This window comes from Hippocampus guttulatus, chromosome 19 (genome assembly GCF_054856545.1).
Source record: "Hippocampus guttulatus isolate MCC_2025c chromosome 19, RoL_Hgut_1.0, whole genome shotgun sequence".
NCBI classification, from domain to species: Eukaryota; Metazoa; Chordata; class Actinopteri; order Syngnathiformes; family Syngnathidae; genus Hippocampus; species Hippocampus guttulatus.
Genome location: NC_141279.1, coordinates 3,400,056 through 3,418,204, shown reverse-complemented (window position 1 = coordinate 3,418,204; position 18,149 = coordinate 3,400,056). Strand labels below are relative to the sequence as shown.

At 42.6% G+C, this 18,149-nt stretch overlaps 1 protein-coding gene across 2 annotated transcripts in view; it reads left to right on the top strand.

The window, feature by feature from the left end:
• Positions 1-18,149, top strand: part of snx29 (sorting nexin 29) — an 89,929-nt gene that overhangs the window by 4,728 nt on the left and 67,052 nt on the right. For both annotated transcript variants that reach the window (XM_086138509.1, XM_086138508.1), the window contains exons 7-13: positions 894-1,154; positions 3,020-3,440; positions 4,164-4,276; positions 4,533-4,629; positions 4,695-4,777; positions 8,743-8,806; positions 9,870-9,998. In XM_086138509.1, the coding sequence (XP_085994635.1) occupies positions 894-1,154; positions 3,020-3,440; positions 4,164-4,276; positions 4,533-4,629; positions 4,695-4,777; positions 8,743-8,806; positions 9,870-9,998 (1,168 nt within the window). The remainder of the gene's footprint in view (positions 1-893; positions 1,155-3,019; positions 3,441-4,163; positions 4,277-4,532; positions 4,630-4,694; positions 4,778-8,742; positions 8,807-9,869; positions 9,999-18,149) is intronic.

Sequence of the window (18,149 nt, the reverse complement as noted above, 5' to 3'; positions counted from 1 at the left end):
AACCCTTTCATGCACCCTGTAACCTGATAACATGAGAAGCTGTCCACTGTAGTAACCGCTGTCCCTGAAAAGCTTCACGCTCTTTGCGGACTGAAGGACACTTTCCGGCAAGTGGAATTAAGGACTTTCGGGGCTTTTAACCCTTTCCTGTAACCTGATATGATAAAGCTGTCCGCTGTAGTAACCGCTGTCCCGTGAAAGGGTTAATGCAGTCTGCGCACTGAAGGACACTTTCTGGCAGGTGGAATTAAGGAAGTAAAAGAAACAAGACCAGGCATGACTTGTGCTTTTGTCCTTGTGAGCCACAACTCTAGGTGCTTCTGCGCGATCTAATCTAGATCTTATACAACAGAAGTGTATTTAAAAAATGGCCATCTTTTGATTTAACTAACCAGAGAGCGGTTCATTTTACACTACAATACAAACAATGGTAGTGCCAGTAAAGTCTCGGCGTTATTTATCGCGTGGATGTACCTGAGGTAGTAGCTGGTGACTATGTCGCAAACACAATTGTGAATTAGTGGAATTGAAAGGCAACATTTAATTGATCCATCCCAATGTATAACTGAAGCATCACTGCACTATCATTCAAATAGTAAAGTTCAGTGATGAAGGGAAGTAGTTCAAACCATTTTTACTGGTCGATAAGAGACTGAAGATGCATCCTCATTTTGCTCTTCCTCTTTGAACTATTGATAAGCACCAACGAGCTGAGGACAAACTTTAAAATATTAAGACGTTGCACTCACTGATCCTACGCCAGCTTTTTGTTGAAAATCGTTTTCTCTCACTGGGTGCTTCTTGGAAATGCCGCTCAAGCACTTTGAGGAAGTTCCGTCTTCACAAGCACACTCAGTAATGACTTGGCTTTGCGCCCTCCCGCCTCTATGCAGGTTTGAACTCCATCTTCTTCGCCATCAACATAGACAACAGCGACCTGAACGGGGGGCCAACGAGGGGCGGCGCATCCACCATGACTCACCTCCTCAAGGAGTCCACGCAGGGCATCGGCAGCCTGTGGAAGGAGTCCACGCAGGGGGTCAGCAGCCTGCTTCGAGAGATCAGCACCGCCACCGTTGTGGTGCCGGGGTTCTGCCCGAGGGTGGATGGAGCCTCGGACCCACTGCCTGTCCTGCCGCGTAGCACCTCTGCTGGTAAGCTCCACTACGAGTTTGGAAAAATGACACTCTGGAAAGGTTTTTTTTTTTTTCCGTACTAAAGAATTTTGCGAGAAAAAAAAAGTCATTTTGTTCATACTGTCAGTGTAAATCTGACAGAAATACCGTATTTTCCGCACAATAAGGCGCACCTAAAAGCATTCCATTTTCTAAAAAGCCGACAGTGCGCCTTGTAATCCAATGCGCTTTATCTGTGGATTAAGATTCTGATTTCTTGGACGGAATATTTGAAATGGTCCATAAAGCACTTTGTTACAGCTGCAGCGGTTGTGAAAGGGCGAAATGAATAAAACTGTATTGTATTGTATTCCCTTTAGCATAGCTCCATCTAGTGGATGCATAACGCAATCTCAGTTGTACCCTCTATATGAAGAGAGTTTTAAAACAGGCTATTCATTGAAGGTACGCCTTATACTCCGAAGCGCCTTATAGTGTGGAAAATACGGTACATTAGGATGACAAATGGAAAAAAAAAACCTCGGCCCTCCCGGCCCTATGTTGTACCGCTAATTTGAATTGTAAGAAACCACCACCCCCAAGAACGAAGGACCGATCAAGAAGCCGTGACTGAAAAGGTGTCGGTTATATTGCCGTTCACTTGCTACACACTCGTATCCAGCATCCCCCTGCCTTGTGCTGACCTGTTATTGTTTGCTTCAGGAGCTTTGCTGAATCTATGGTGGAATATCCACATTTCTTTGGGGGTGGGGGAATAACGCGAAAAGAAAAAAAAAAGGACATGTTCATATCGTAAATCGGCCTTATCCGAAAATGTATACTTACATTCATATTGGATAATTACCAATGCGAGTGTAGCGTAAATGTTTAGATGTAGCCAAGTAGTACCCTCCGTTCTTTCCGCAATTATTTTGAAACAATATTTATCAACAATAAATTGCACACAATTGCCAGAACTTGCAACCATCAACTCATCGAGTAATCCAATATTCTGCCCAGCCTTGCCTCAAAGGCGCCTCAACCTTGAATGGAATCACCATGGATAAATTAGACCACATGAATTTTCCACAGCTCAGGCCTTTTTTAATGCTCCCAAGCACACTGAAGGTTTTTCCGCATGAGCAACACTTGAGTTTATTTTTTATTTTTAGGCCATGCTGCGGTTTTTGTACCAATTCCCCGACTTCTCAAATTATGTGATAAAATGTTCTTATTTTTATTGTGATAATGTAGCCGTTACAGTGACTGTGTAATTATTTTCCAAAACATGACTGATCATTCACCCAAACACATTTTTCTAAGGGTGAAACATTCATCGGTTGAACAAAATGTTCTCATTAGATTTCACTATATCCCGAAAATGAATCATTTTACACGATCCAGTAGAACCCCGTAACTTATTTGCCGAACCGAGTCCAAGAATTGAAAGTTTCAGCCCACTCTATACATGTGGCTAGTCGCATGTGACTTGTCTTCTGACATTCATTTGCAGACATCTCAATCTCCAAATGGTGCAGCGGTTAGTGAACTCCCCAATGAAGCGTCTAACCTTCCGGAACTTTTGTGTTTGACCTCATTTAGCCGTCTGCCCTGTTCCATTCCACCGGGCCCGGCTGACACCGTTTCCTCCTCCGTGTGTTCCATTTAGCAGCTCGAGCGACGCTTCAAGTTTTAACTGTGCGGTTGAAAATGGAGGTCCACAATTCTTGCAAATACACAGGAGAGATTTTAGGCTCAGAAACTGAAGTTTTTTTTTACAGTTCGGAATGTGTTTTTGTAGGAGGGAACATCTGAAGCTAAATGGTCCAGAAGTTGTGAATTGGTCTTCAAAGTAACATAAGCTTGAAAGCACTTTCACTTAACTCGCGTTTGAATTCCCACAGATTCCGGCCTAAGAAAGGAGCGGCGGAGGAAAAAGAAAATCACCAACATCATTTCCTTCGACGACGATCTGGACGGAGGGGCTGAAGACGAGGAAGAGGGCGAGGACGACTTCCCCAAGACTGGTGGAATGAGCAAGAGGCAGACCGATCCCATTCCAAGTAGCATGGAGGATGGGATTGACCTCTTGGAGCCATTTTACCATCCGTCACCTTCTCACAACGGGCTGGACGGCACCGCGACACCGACATGGGTGGGGTCACCCCATCACTCTCGTACAACCCCCATGCCGACGCCTCCTTTGACAGACCGAAAGAGAATCAACAACGAGGAGGAGGAGGAGGAAGAGGAGGAGGAGGAGGAAGAGGAGGAAAAATACAAATGCAGAGCACAAATCCAGGACGACGAGAGAAGCAATGACCAGTGAGTTGTGTCACCAAACCCCCCCCCCCAAAAAAACAGTCCAAAATAAACCATTACCGTTACTTCCAGCCATTCATCTTTCTATAGCACTTCCATAATGGGGGGAGCTGCAGCCTGTCCTGGTTTGTCACCAGTAAATGACACTGCAGGGGTGTTAAACGCATTTTTGTCGCGGGCCACATTTTAGTTACCGTTTCCCTTGGAGGGCCATTATGACTGTTCAACCATATGAAGAAGTCAAGAATAATAGTTGCTTCAACGATTGTTGAAGTGACTGTAATGAGGGGTTTGGCGACAAGAAAATGCTTACAATATCACTGTTATTTATTACAGAAGAGAATTTGAAATTTTGCCAGCAAACCTCAATCATGGAAGTTGACCTGTTTTGATTGACTTTTGCGGGCCAAGTAAAATGATGCGGCGGGCCAGATCTGGCCCCCGGGCCTTGAGTTTGACACCTGTGGATTACAGAACACATTTCGACAACCATTCACACCTAAATCCCTTTAACCTAAACTGCCTGGGCTGAGATTCGACACAAAACCTCAGGATTGCGATGCAGACGTACTAAACCAGGCCGCCTGACTATTTTTATCGCTCAAAAAGAAAATGGAAGACATGCCGCCTTCTTCAAAGTCCAAATGTCGACGCGTGACTTGTGGGGCGAGTAGGACGCAAAGGTCACTCCCAGCTTGAATGAGTTTGAAATTGTTCCCTTTTTAGGATGGCGGTGGGAAGTCTGTCCAGTGTATCCACATGGAGCCCTGTGCAGGTATTGATGGAGCACAGCAGCTCAGACATCCTCATCCCCCTCAACGCCGCCACCCCGCAGCCAGGTATTGTACTCGCTTTCACTCTTCCGTGGAGACTTTCTGCAAGATCTTTTTCAAAATGTGAAGTTTTTGTACATTCATCTCAAACTGGGGGTGGGCGCGCATGCTACATTCTGCCCGCTGTGTTCTTTAATGCTGCCCACCAAATATCATCAAGAGTCCCTGGAGTATTTCTCAAAAATAACACAGCACTTTGAGTGGGCCACAAAAAAATGACATAGGAGGGCCGGATCTGACCGTCATTTCCGTCATGTTTCAGTCAACTCCGTGGAGGACTCGCCAGCCTTTCCTGCTCAGTCTGAGTCATCGGGGCCAGCGGGAGACTGTGATAGCCTCAGATCGCGACCACATCTGAAGTAAGCACCTGCGGTGTGAAGATGACTCTCGTCACTTATTGTAATGACACATTGATGCGTTTCAGTATGGAGTCCAGTCCGCTGGTGCTTTCTGCTTCGTTCAGCGGCACACCGCCAACATCTGCTCTGCCAGAGTCCATGACAGTCGGTGAGCGTTCCAATCCCCCTCACCCCCCTTTTCTTTGTCTCAGTCTGTTCGTGCTCATCCTGTCTGCCGTGCCAGCCAGCCTTCCGAGCGTAAAATCAGTGGCATAAATGTGTAGTTGTCAGCGGTGGAACCGCAACTATGAAATCCCATTACACAGTTCCAGCCCTTCCTGAAAAACTTTTTTTTTATTATGTAGTAAAGAAATAAACCGATTTTTATAAAGCAAAAAAAAAAATCACTAGCCAGGTTTACACGGGAGACTTTGTCATTCTGATTGACATCATTGTGAATGAAGAGCTCTTGTCACCTGTTGACATGTGCTATGATCGATTTCAATCTGACGTTTACATGCTCCACTAAGTTAACTCATTCACTCCCAAAGACGTTTTTAAACGTCTTTTCAGACTTGGTCCAGAATTGGCTGGTACTGAATGAGTTAATTGGATCAGCCGTGTTACACCAGTGTGACACGCAGGGATTTCATCTGTTTAGCACAGTCGTGATAGTCAACCCGTTTTTAACACAATTATCTTATATGCGCCGTTAATGTGCGTGGCCTAAAAGGTGTCCTCAGGACCTGGAGGCCGATTAGTTTTGTCTCAGTGTCTTGCATAATATTAGCCTACAATAATTATTTTCATTTTATATTTATGTGTTGACTATTTGTGCCATTCAGAAAATAGTTGACAGTGTGTCAGCAACTGTGACTTTCCTTGTCCACATAAAAGGGGATCTTAATTGCTCCGACTTAAGCAACACGGTATCTGAAGCTCACTCGTTACTGAAATATTGACTCACAACACAAAGCAACAACTTGTTAGGTGAGGTAAATATAACAATAGAAATGTTGTATACATGAACAAAATAATTATAACGCAGAAGCAAGTATTTAATATACAGTATTAAAAACCAAAAACATTCGTGGAAGCTATCAGCAGTGCGGTTGACCTGCCTCACCATTGAGGTTTGAATCTCCGCTATGGTGCCCGGTCTATCGTGTACGTCGCTGCGCTATCAAAAGTAAGCCAGCAAAGGTTCCAACTCACCGAGGACCTTAATGAGACAGAAAATTTCTGTCATTGTGGTCTTAAAAGTTTTATGTGTCTCACTGTGCTATTTTAGAAACCACACAACCAGACTACAGCTGAAAACTCGCATTTATGCTAGGTCTGGCGCATTTACACAGTTTATTCTTGTGTTGATTAATGTGCACTGTGCCAATGAAATACATTTTTTAAAATGATTGTAATTGAAATGTACAACAATGTAAATATAGCTATCGACATTTTCTTTGGAGAATGTCTATAAAATCAGGTATAGCTATATTTACCCAAACTGTTGACAAAATGGGTGTAAAATATTGGTGGGCCGGTTATGATGTCTGGATTATTTTCTGAACAACGTGTGTGAAATTATTATGCAAGAACAAATTATACCTAAAATGTATTTTTTGAAATGTTTTCACAAGCACTTTTTTTCTCCTCTTTTTTTCTCACACAAAGTTGAGTAAATGTCACGAGGAGGGAGAAATAGCTCCCATATTACAAAGGCACCATTTTATCCACTCGGTGGCACTGTTGTTCCAGTGAATAGGCATCGACTTAAGTTCCGTTGCTTTCAAGGCATCATGAGAGGAAATGTCAGTGCCTTTTGTGGCAGCTGTGAGGTTGCAGATGTTGGTGGTGCAGGAGGAAAAAAAGATAATCCAAACGATTTGCTGAGCCATGTGTGGTCTGGGGTCTTTTTGCTGCCCAGTAGATTGGCTAATTTGTAAACGTTCTGAAGTCCACAGAGAGCGAACAAATATGTACAAAGAGGGAGAGTAGCTGTCTGTGATCACCACTGACCCATGAGTTTATTTTCAGTTTTTTTTTTTGTCACCTGCAGCCCAGAGAAGCACAGGGAGGCAGAGACGATGAGTTTTGTCAGACATCTCAACTCAGAATTGTTCCACATCAAAACAGCTTCTTCTTAATCACCTCCTATGTCATGCTTTGGGTGTCGCCGAGCCAGAGTGCCTGACTTCCGATCACACCCAAGAGTCACCAAGTTCTCGGTTGACCAGAATGAAATAAAAGCAGAACAGATGTATTTTCCTTTTTGTCCTTACCTTAACCCACATACATACAAGTGCTCCTCAAAACAATTAGAATATCATGAAAAAGTGGATTTGTTTCAGTAATACTGTTCAAAAAATGCAGTGTGTGTAATGGCTACATTCATACCACACAAACGGATACATTTCAAGTTCACGATCTCTGAATTTTTAAGTAGTTAAGACTGTGCAAAGAAAGGAGTTTTAGAAATGTTGGGCGACCGAAAAATAAAATGTAAATATTGTGCCAACCCATTCAATGCCAAAGATTTATTATTATTATTTTTTTGCACGAGTTCAGGCATTCAATCCCTAGTACGTTATGGATTTTAAAAAAATGGTAGGGTTAAGAAGGGTCTGAAAATGTCTGACCCAGAATTTATATGGAATGGCAGCAAACACCACCGGGGTAGAAAAACATGATGATGCCGTCCACTTTACTTCACAATACTGCGACATATCATGACATTAAAATACAGCATTGTTTGCGATGCAAGGAAGAACCTGCCATGCTCACTTTGAAGCAGACAAAATAAATAGAACAATCTTGAGTGCCGTTTGTTACACATCCCATTTTAAAAGACTGTTGAAATTGAAAGGACTGTTTTCCTCTCCCCCTCTCTCACCCTCACAAACACACTTCATGGCAATGTCATTTGTAAAGCCCCTTATTGAGGACCGAGGGTTGTCTGGCTGTACTCAAGTCCCTGATGGCTCGTCTCTCGCACCCGCTGTGAACGCGTGGTCGTACTAAAGGTCACTTATTTCTAGCTTGTTGACGTCCATCTGTATAGGTTCCCCTCATGGCCGCTTTTTTTCCTTTTTTCCTTTCCTCCCCAAGCCAACAACCCGTGCATTGGCCCAGGGCTGCAAGGGGGGCCTACTTGTATCTGGGGCGCCGCGGATACCCTTCATTAGTTATGAGAACAAACTAGTGGTCTTTGTAATTTGTCACAGACAAAAAAAAAGTACTGTTTAGTTAATTTATTTGTCTCGTGGTTATTTTGAGACATAAAAAAAAAATAGATATGAAAGTAGATCTACCCGTTCAGGGTATGCCTCCGCCTCGCGCTCAACGTTAGCTGGGACAAACTCCAGCTCACTCGTGACCCGAATGAGAACCCTTATAGCAAATGGATAATAAGAATTGAAGAATAATAACAAAACCTCTATTCATCTCACAATGGAGAAATTCCCAATTTACAGCAGCAAAGCTATGGGGAAAGTAGAAGAACAAAAAGCATGAACTCATTCACTCCCAAAGACGTTTTTAAACGTCTTTTCAGACTTGATCTAGAATTGGCTGATACTGAATGAGTTTTTAATTGGACGCCATGATGTAAGGAACTTTGTAGCATTACAATCAAGCATTCATACGCTAATATATTGAAAATAAAACTGGTAGCGCAATCTCTTTGAACACTTTTCAATTGTTTTCATGAGTTTGACTGATGCATAGACGAATAACATTTGTAACTATTTTATAAATCAAACTATCAATGTAAGTACTTAGGACACAAATTCTTAACATGACCTGTGCTATGGGAATGACGCAACCCATGAGACAACATTTTTATTTATTTTTTTTCCTGCACACTGAGCAGAGCGACCGCTGGCAACTCGACTGGTTTCTACGCCGAATGTTAAATGACGTTTTCAACTATACAGATGTTAAGTTTACGGCCAATCAAAAGGATTATACCATGAGACAAAACTTACCGCCGACATGCTGCTCGCTGAAAATGAGTGGAAATGTGCAAAATCATCTTTGGACCTTTTAATAACCTCAAAAATGTAATTATTTGATGAACCTAACAATATGATGTATGTACTTTCATTGCTTCGAGCTCACCGTGTGGTGTCTTTGCAGCGGAGCTGCGACAGGCCATTGTGGCCATGATGAACAGGAAGGATGAGCTGGAGGAACAAAACGGGTACGTCGGGATATATGGTCCCCTTATCTGCAGTTTGCAAAGCCAAACGTGCACATGGACGCTCTCTAATGCACGTGCCATCGTGAAAGCTGTTAGATAACCTTTTTCCTTTCATACGGTGCTCTTTCCCATCCACGGTGAGGGATTTCCATGCTGACTCTGCCAAAAAATGATAAGCTTTACGTACTAGCGAGGCTTGACGCTAATTTCACAGTTGCCAGGAACAGACAACAAAACACTGCAAATCAGTCACCCTAACTCGCTCCTTAGTATAAGTCGCACCAGCCATAAAATGCATCGTAAAGAAGAAAAAACATAAGTCGCACTGGAGTATAAGTTGCATTTTTGGGAGGAAAATTTATTTGATAAAACACCAAGAATTGATGTGTCATCTTGAAAGGCAATTTAAAATAAACATAAAATAGAGAACAACAGGCCGAATAAGTGTATGACTTATTATGCTAACGGTAGATGACGCATCAACAACGGATGGTTCACGTAACATATTAACAGTTATTCAGATGACTATAGAATAAAGAGCATGCTAACAAGTTTACCAAACCATCAGTGTCACTCCAAATCACCAAATCCAATGAAATCTTCATCCTCGGTGTCACTTTTGAACAACTCCGGAGATAGAAAATGTGACACTTCCTCTTCTAAGTCGCTTACGTCAGAGTCATTGCCAATTGCAGTTCCAATGATTGCAGCCTATCGTAATCCTAACTGGATAGTCCAAAAGTTTTCGGCTGCATATTTCACTATTTGCAGCTTGCAATCTGCAGAATACAATTTTCTTTTCGGTGCCATTTTTATTCAGCCCTTCTCAGTTGTTTTTAATTCAATACCAGCAGTATTTTAAATTACTGACACTATTGAACTCATCAATACAGGCCTAGAGCGCCCTCTTGCGGTTTAATGTGAAAACATTATTTTGTCTGTACTTTAAAAAAAAAAAAGAAGGTGTTTTGGACCTTATGAAATGTTTTATAATCTCGGACAGCAAACTGCTGCTGTGTGTACTCCCATGTGACATGGATGGTCCATTTGGTGTTTTTGGCAGGTCTCTCCGTAGTCTGCTGGACGGGGAAATGGAGCATTCAGCGGGTCTGAGGCAGGAGATTGAACTGCTGAAGAAAAAGCTGGCTGAGCTGGAAGAGAGACACATTGCTAAAGTCCAAGCATTGGCCAGGTAACACACATGAGTGTTCTTAAATAGAAGGCTCACTGCACCCGGGCATTGATGAGGTCACATTGTGTTCATAACTCATTCACTCCCAAAGACGTTTTTAAACGTCTTTTCAGACTTGGTCTAGAATTGACTGGTACTGAGTGAGTTTAATAAGAGAAATCACTCACTGGCCACCTAATGAGTTTAAATTATGAATACACGAGCTGAATTCAAAAAAATCACTGAAAATATTTCCCAACGATGCCGTTCTGCATTGCCACTCCACTGTAACGTAACTGCGGGATAACGCAACTGCCGCGACACCGAGTTTGTCCGTGTGTGACATCATCAACTAGGCTAGGCTAAGATCCAAAAGCACTGCAACACCCGTCATGTCATGGCCAAAATGTTCAGAGGATATAAAAAGTCCACAAACCCCTATTCCAATGCCAGGCTATTGTGATCTTAACTCATTCACTCCCAAAGACGTCTTTAAATGTCTTTTCAGACTTGGTCCAGAATTGGCCAGTACTGAATGAGTTAAAAATAGATTTTTTGGGGGGATTGATTCCAGTAAGATGTTTGATTGGATGAATTTTATGAATTGAGTTCAGCATTTGATGTTTTTGGTTTATTTATTGATCTAAATGCAGACGACTAAAGCACAAACCTTTGAGCAAGTTTTCTCATGGAAGTATTGCAATTCTCACCTCATGATCAAGTAGTTGCCCTGTTGGAAGTCAAGCAAGCTTTAATGTCATTACTTCCACTAACATCTACCCACGTGAACCACCTTAAGCCCTTTTTCCTCTGCATTTCAAACACTGCGCCTGCGATATTAATCGAGTGAATCACACACACTCCATCTTACATCAGCCCAAAAAGCCAAAGATCACAGCTGCTTAGCTACATAGACCCATGTACATTTCCTCTTCCACTCTTTTTAAGAGTCATGCTTTATTACCAGGGTAGGGGTTTTTAATAGGCGTCAAGCCTGGATTGGAGATTTTGCTGTGCAGTTGCTCCATCTTGACACTTTGAGGACTCATTATTGATTTTTGTGCTTGGCTATAACCAGCAAAAGGCGCAAATCATTCAGACTCAACCGGTTTGCTGCAGACTCTAGAGTGAGATGAAAATATGGCTCAAGAATCCACTGATGGGTGCAAGTATAATTTGCGATCAATTAACGACGGGAACATGTTACTTTTGTCATTATTTTCGTGTCATTATTTTGCCATTTGCAAGACATGCTTTCTCATATATAATATATACACACGCACACACACCCCACAGAGATCCAGATCACACACGCACTGTCATGCGAGAAGAGCTGTCAAGAGTTAAAAGAGGGAACAGGGTTGTTGAGCGCGCATGACACCTCTCCGGTCGGCAGGAAGCAGACAAGCATCTCTGCAACAACATGACATTTGTCCACAGCGGGATGAAAAGTTTGTGACCCTCCCGGCTCCGAAGCCCATGTCATGACAGATGCTTGTTGCGATGTCGTTTTTTTCAATAAATATAGACAAGCCTTGTGCGCCGGGATAGCCCGCTAGAACTTCATGGCTTTTGATTTGAAACCTGCTATTATAAGTCTTCACCAAGGGCAACCGTTTTCGATTCATTGCTTTGGGGCGACAAGGTTTTCCGATACTCAGCCTTGAGATGTCTATTGACAAAAGTCTCAGCATGTCTGCTTTCACACGATGGACTCTTACAAGTCCAACGAGAATTGATGTCAGAAGGACTCCAGTAAAGCTTCAAAGGGCCGAAAATGAAGTTTCCGGTTTCCTTTTAATGCTTGGAGCTCATTGTCGTTGCAGCGATCTCTGCACCGCTTGTACATTACACTTTTATACGTTTCACTGCGTTTTTGCTCAGCACATCCGCTCCCCACTGTTGTCTTTGATTAAAGGGTGGTCTCAACCCAGTTGTTTTTGTCTTGTATCGTGAGGTCATTGATTCACTGCCACTCGGCGGTAGCGCGGTTGTCGAAATTGCCTGTTGGTTCCGCTGCTCAGACTTTCTCTCGGAGGCATTTTCAATGTGAAAGTTGAGCCCAGTAAATTGCGCTCCACAGTTGGGGTGGGATGTGGACAATTAGATTTTTAGGACAATATTTTGTCAATGATACAAGAGTGATCCTGTAACTGAAGGGGAGAAATAAGATACAGGTGTCAAAGTTAAGGCCCGGGGGCCAGATCTGGCCCGCCACATCATTTTATGTGGCCTGCAAAAGCAAATCAAGTATGTCAAGTTCCATGATAATTGCTAAAGTCTGAACCAAAATTTCAAATCGTCGTATATAATCCACAATCACAGTCAATTACTCTTGACTTCTGATTTTAAACCTAGTTGTCCATAGGTGTCAAACTCAGGTCCTGGAGGGCCGCTGTCCTGCATGTTTTCCAAGTCTCCCTGTTGCAACACACCTGATTCAAATGAACAGGTTCAATGTCAGGCTTCCGCAGAGCTTGGTGATGATCTGATCATTTGACTCAGGTGTGTTGCAACAGGGAGACTTGGAAAACATGCAGGACAGCGGCCCTCCAGGACCTGAGTTTGACACCTATGTAGTTATCCATCAATTTGTTGTGCGCTGTGTATGTAATAGGTGATTAAACTGTTAACGGCCCTCCAAAGTAAACTGTAACTACAATGTGGCCCGCGAGAAAAATGAGTTTGATACCCCTGAATTATACACTTCCACCACAAATTACACGTCACGAAAGCTCTCCACTCTTTACCTGTGGCGGTAAAAGCAAAATTATTTCTCCGCAAGGAGGAGGTCATCAGGATGCCGCGCAAATCGAAACCCGAGGTCGTGATTGGTTCTGTGCTATTGGGTTTGTCGCTCCACAGTGGGGACGCATTTCCATGGCTCCGGCACGCCCCCGACCGACCTTTGTGATGAGAAAATGCTCGGATAATGGATGGGTGGATGGAATATTTATAAATGAAGGGTTAGGTTCAGCAACAGGTGTTTGAAACGTCATCACTATAATTTAAAACACATGGTCAAATCCGATCAGGGTTTTATAGGCCACATGAAAAAAATATGAAAATCTCAAAAACTGGATGTGCTAGCAAAAATAAAAAATAAAAAATCTGTGCCAGAAATATGTCTAGGGACACATTGGACACAGTTGGGACCAGTGTAATCAATTGATGACAGAAAGGAAGTAAAGTTCAAGCTAAAGATGAGAGGAAGGAGCAAAATGAAAAAGTAAAATAAAGAAAATATTGATTAAAAGCTCAATTAAAAATGCATCTTGAGCCTGTTCTCAAAATCGTTCTCTGCAGCCCTGAAGTTGTCCTTCATAAAAAAAAAACTAGTTCATAACACCTACGCACAAAGAAAAGAGAATTGAATTTAGCTCTCAAGATGTTTTTTTTTCCTCTTTACTCTGACACGACTCGTATCCCCCCCCCCCCCCCAAAAAAAATTGAATTGTGACAGGTGAACCATTCCGTGTAAATCCAGCCTAAGTGAACATGGTAAAGTCACCTCTTAATTCTGTGCATTCCAAGACCACTTTCCAGGTTTGACCCAGCCGCAAATCCGACGAGCTAGTTTTGAGAGGACAGCGCATCAGCTTTTTTAATATGCCGTGATTTCCGCATTCGCACGCAACGTCTTAATGGGAGCAGAAATAGCAGGCGAGGTAGAGACGACGGGCCCCTGGCCCGCCTCGCTCTCGCTGCAGGTGACTGTGACATGCAACGCGCATCTCGGACTCGCAGCGACTCACAAATCCTATTCTGTCGTCAGCGGCGAAATCTCAAGTGCCGCTTTTCCTCCTCAGCCAAATCTGTCTCGATCAATAGTGGCTATAAATACCACCAAAGGAGCAGCTAGCCGCTGAATAGGGGCTGGAAGCTGACGGTATCATTCAAGGGAAGGAGGCTACTGCCAGTAGTTGCTGCTGCATGTATATCACCATCTTTTGTGAGTCATTTTCACTCATGGTGAGAATGGCGCAAAAAAAGTAATACTTTTAAAAATATATACAGTATGTTTTAAATATGTACTGTATTTCTATCAGGCCTCAGGTATCGTATTTCGTGCCCTTACATGCGGAAATGTGTGTTGGTAGGACAATGGCATTCCTTGAAATATGATCAGTCCTCCTCAAGACTCAGCGTGACGTAATTCCATGAAAAAAATTGACCGCACCAAGTTTGATTTTGTTTCTGTGAACAGCAAATACAGTTGGAATTGTATAAAAGCTGTTGACTGGGTCTAGTTGACAGGAATATAGTAAAACTGACCCCTCCGATAAAGCCAAACCAGTCCTAAAAAAGCTCGTTTGTTGGGCTTTGTTCGCTGAAAAATCATGGTGCCAAATGAGGATAGGGTGGGAATATTAATTACAAAGAGGGCAGCTCGGGATCGGCTTTTGGCAAAATTTCATTGACTTGCGACGGGGAAAATTAAGAGTGAATTAATTGGTTCACGCCCCCCCCCCCCCCCTCGCCCCAAAAGCGGCTCCATTTACTGGAGCCAGTGGTCACGTAAGGCGTTTCCACCAACCCTCTCGAAGGCTCAGCGGACATTTTGCATCATCCCGTCAGCTGATTTACCAATGATGTCATCAGGAAATGATCAGAAGTAAAGCTCAATCAGAGTTGAGGTCCATCCTTTCATTTTCTCTTTTGCTGGTCCTCATGAGGATCGCGGGACACCTTCCCAGTTGACTTTGGGGGCGAGGCGATCGCCAGTCGATCGCAGGGCACACAATTATTGACTACAGTCACAGCCATAGACGCATTCAAATTCATGGGAGTGAATGACTTCAACATTTTTAGAGTTTTCAAAGCAGTTAAAATGCCTGCTCTTCATTCTTTCTTATTACCACGATGTAAGGTGTTTTGCGTGTCGCAACGAATCTTAGGACCTAAGTTGCCTCCTGGAAGATCCAGACCAGCATACTCTTGTAGTGTAAAAACAAATCAACAGTTCCTACTCATGAATGTGCCCCAAACAGAAATGAACCCACAAGCCCAAAAACGAAACAAAACAATCTGTCCTGAATATTCAACCCTCAAACCATTGTGACACTCACACACATGCACAAAACCCCCTTTTACACCAGCATTTGGCAGAAAGAAAAGCGGCCTTCAGGCAGCAGGAAGATGGGAAGGTGGCCATTTGAGTGGGTTCGGCAAGTGGTATTTCGTCACTGGGAGAAGGGGGTGGCTGAACAGGCGGACATACGTGCACACACTCACACATGCAGACAGAAAAAGAATGGCAGCAGGTGTCTTTTTTTTTTTTTTTCCTACCAAACTGAAATTGTGCAGTGACGATCCCTTTTAGTTTCGTAGTGTTTTCTGTTGAGTGATTTAGTTTTTCTTCTTTATGATCTTCTGTTTCTCTCCCCGTAGCCGAGTAATCAGAGTTGATCTTTCTAACGGTACACTGTGTGCGCAATTATTAGATCGCTGTCAAACCTCACGGTACAGCAGGCTGTCAGGCTTCGGACGTTATCGTTTTCAGCTCCCGCCCCGAAATGAAGCAAAACCTCGATACATGCCGAGTGGAACTCCCACATTTCTTGCGACCCTGTTGACTATTTGTCTCAAAATTTTTGATGGTTCTGTGATCACAGGGGCTGCATCCCTCTGTAATACTGTACGTTTTATAATTTTTGACTTTTGCAAGTCAGTTAAGTCTCTTTTTTGGGGAGGGGGTGGCATGTATTGCCCTGGGAAAAGAAACTGCCTAATAACATAGGGTGTTGATCTCCTCAGGCCATTCCTTGCCTCATTGTGCATCCCCCAGATATTCTTAAATCCAAAAAGAATTGATGATATGGTCAAAGTACTCCCTTTCCTCATAATTGAGCACACAGGGTCGGTTGGTACATCCTTGAACTATTTTGATTCAAAGAAATGAGCAGTAAATTGCACTCAGGAGCATTATTCAGTGACATGCATCCCTGAAGGTGGCTTTGTACCAACCGCCCCACTCCCCTTTTATTACTGACAAATAAAAGCAGAGCATATCCAAAGAACAGACAATTTGCTGTGTTTATTGTGCATTAAGATGACTCAGAAGCATGGAAAGAATGAAAGTGTTGGGTGGGATGCAAAAGAAAAAACATCACATGAGGGGTTTGACTCATCTTGGGCCATTACTGTTTGTTTTTTTTTTTGAAGCCTTTAAAGGTACAAACCCCAATGTTTCCCATTCTTGCTTTTTTAAGTTCCCTTAAAATCTCACCCCCTTAACATTGCATTTTTTTTGATCACTCTCATGAGCATGATTTGAGTTTTCCTCCCTCATGGGTCCAAAAAGGGGGTCCTAATTCTGATGGGGTTTTTTTTTTCCCCCCCAAATGAAAACTTTGCCCTCTTTCATGAATCAGATTTCTTAGACATTAATTCTGTTGATCCAATCTCTTACTCGACTTACTGTTGTACTGTACTTGCAAGACTGAAACATTCCGACTTGTGTGTAGTGTATTTCTGGGTCAAATTATTGAAAGCAATATGGGGCTCATCCCATTTCATCAGCAAGCCAAGGGATGCGGTTTCTAAGTCTTTCAAACATATTTCCGACAGGCCCATTTAAAACCTTTGAGACAAAAATGACAGTATTTGCAATATTTTTGCTATATTTTTTACGTCATCTATCCAAACTAGTTAGGGGGGAATCATCTCTAACATCCTGTAGCTGAGGTGATTTGAATGAACCCTTTTCAGGTCATGTCACAGACTCATTTTCTTTTGTTTTGGTTGATTGCTTTTCTGATTTGGTTGGATGCTTCTGGACCTTTTTCACGCTGGAAGGTATTACTCTCTTCAGCCTCCCAAAAAACATCTGAAGGCAATTGGCCAAATTGACTGCCATTTGGAATGATGTTTAAAAAAGTTTCGGAATGGCCCAGACTTAAACCCAATTTAAAATATGAAAAACATGTTAACATAAAATAACACACATACTGTAGCATGTTCTTCATTGACGTCAGTGAAATGTTTTGGGGACCTTTTACCAGTCCAAAACCCCCCACCCCAAAAAAAACCCCCTGCACAAACGGTATTACTTTGTAATTGGATGATTGAGGGGGGCGGAGTCGGAATTCCCACCTGCCAGGCTTTCAGCTCGCACGGCACATTTTTTTTTTTTATAAAAATCAATGAATTTATGCAGGAGTGGGATATTCTTATCAGGTTGTGGTCCTAGTAAGCGCGGGCTGTATTCATGCAGGCAAGTGTCGGCAAGAACACTGCCCGGGGCCAGGATTTAACGATCGATAACTTGGCACCTTCCACTCATTAACGTTACGCATACCGTCCTCTCATAACGCATTCTGGGATCACCGTCGAACTGCACAGCTGCTTAAAAGTCAGAAATAAGTAAGCAAACATAGAATCTGTTCCTATGAAATAAAATTCCAACTGCTCTTCTTCGGCGAATATGCATCTTCCAGCCAAACACAGAGAAATGTAATAATCGTTTTTGTTGTTGTTGTTGTTTTTTTAATATCCATAAATGACTCACCCTCTCAAAAAGAAAAAAAAAACATGAAAAAAAAGTCTAACAAAGCAAGATTAAAACACATTTGAGTTAAATACTCAGCGGGTTCCCAACTAGTCTGCTCTCTGGCAAAAAGAAAGGAATTTATCTATTTTATTTATTTAATTGAAAACACTTTTGGGGGGGGGGCATTTCTACGCCTTTCGGTTTTGTTTTGTTCGCCAGCTCGCATCGCCAGATGTGACCAATTAAAACATGATCATCATAATTAGGTCTGATTCTTAATTCTTTAAACCAAGTACCAATAATTCCACTTTTCTGTTCGTGGCTACGTTTGCAATTTACGTGCCGACTTCAGCTCGTGCTGTCTTGAATCGCACAATGAGTCTGGTTCCATCAGCAGAAAACATTTCAGTCTTTCAAGGATCAATAATTCAACAAAACGGGTTTATTGTCGGGCCACCGAAACCAACAACAGTAACAAAAAAAAACAAAAACCAACCATGGCGAGACAGCGGCGGTTTTGTATTGTTTCTTTTGATTATCGTTTATTCACAAAAGGGGACGTTTGCTGTAAATTAAAGATTATCGGATCAAACGGGACAAAAACAAAAAACAAAACGCTGACGGGATTGTACACCGGCACAGTATCTTAAATTGTGCGGTGGCATGAAATATTTGACGTA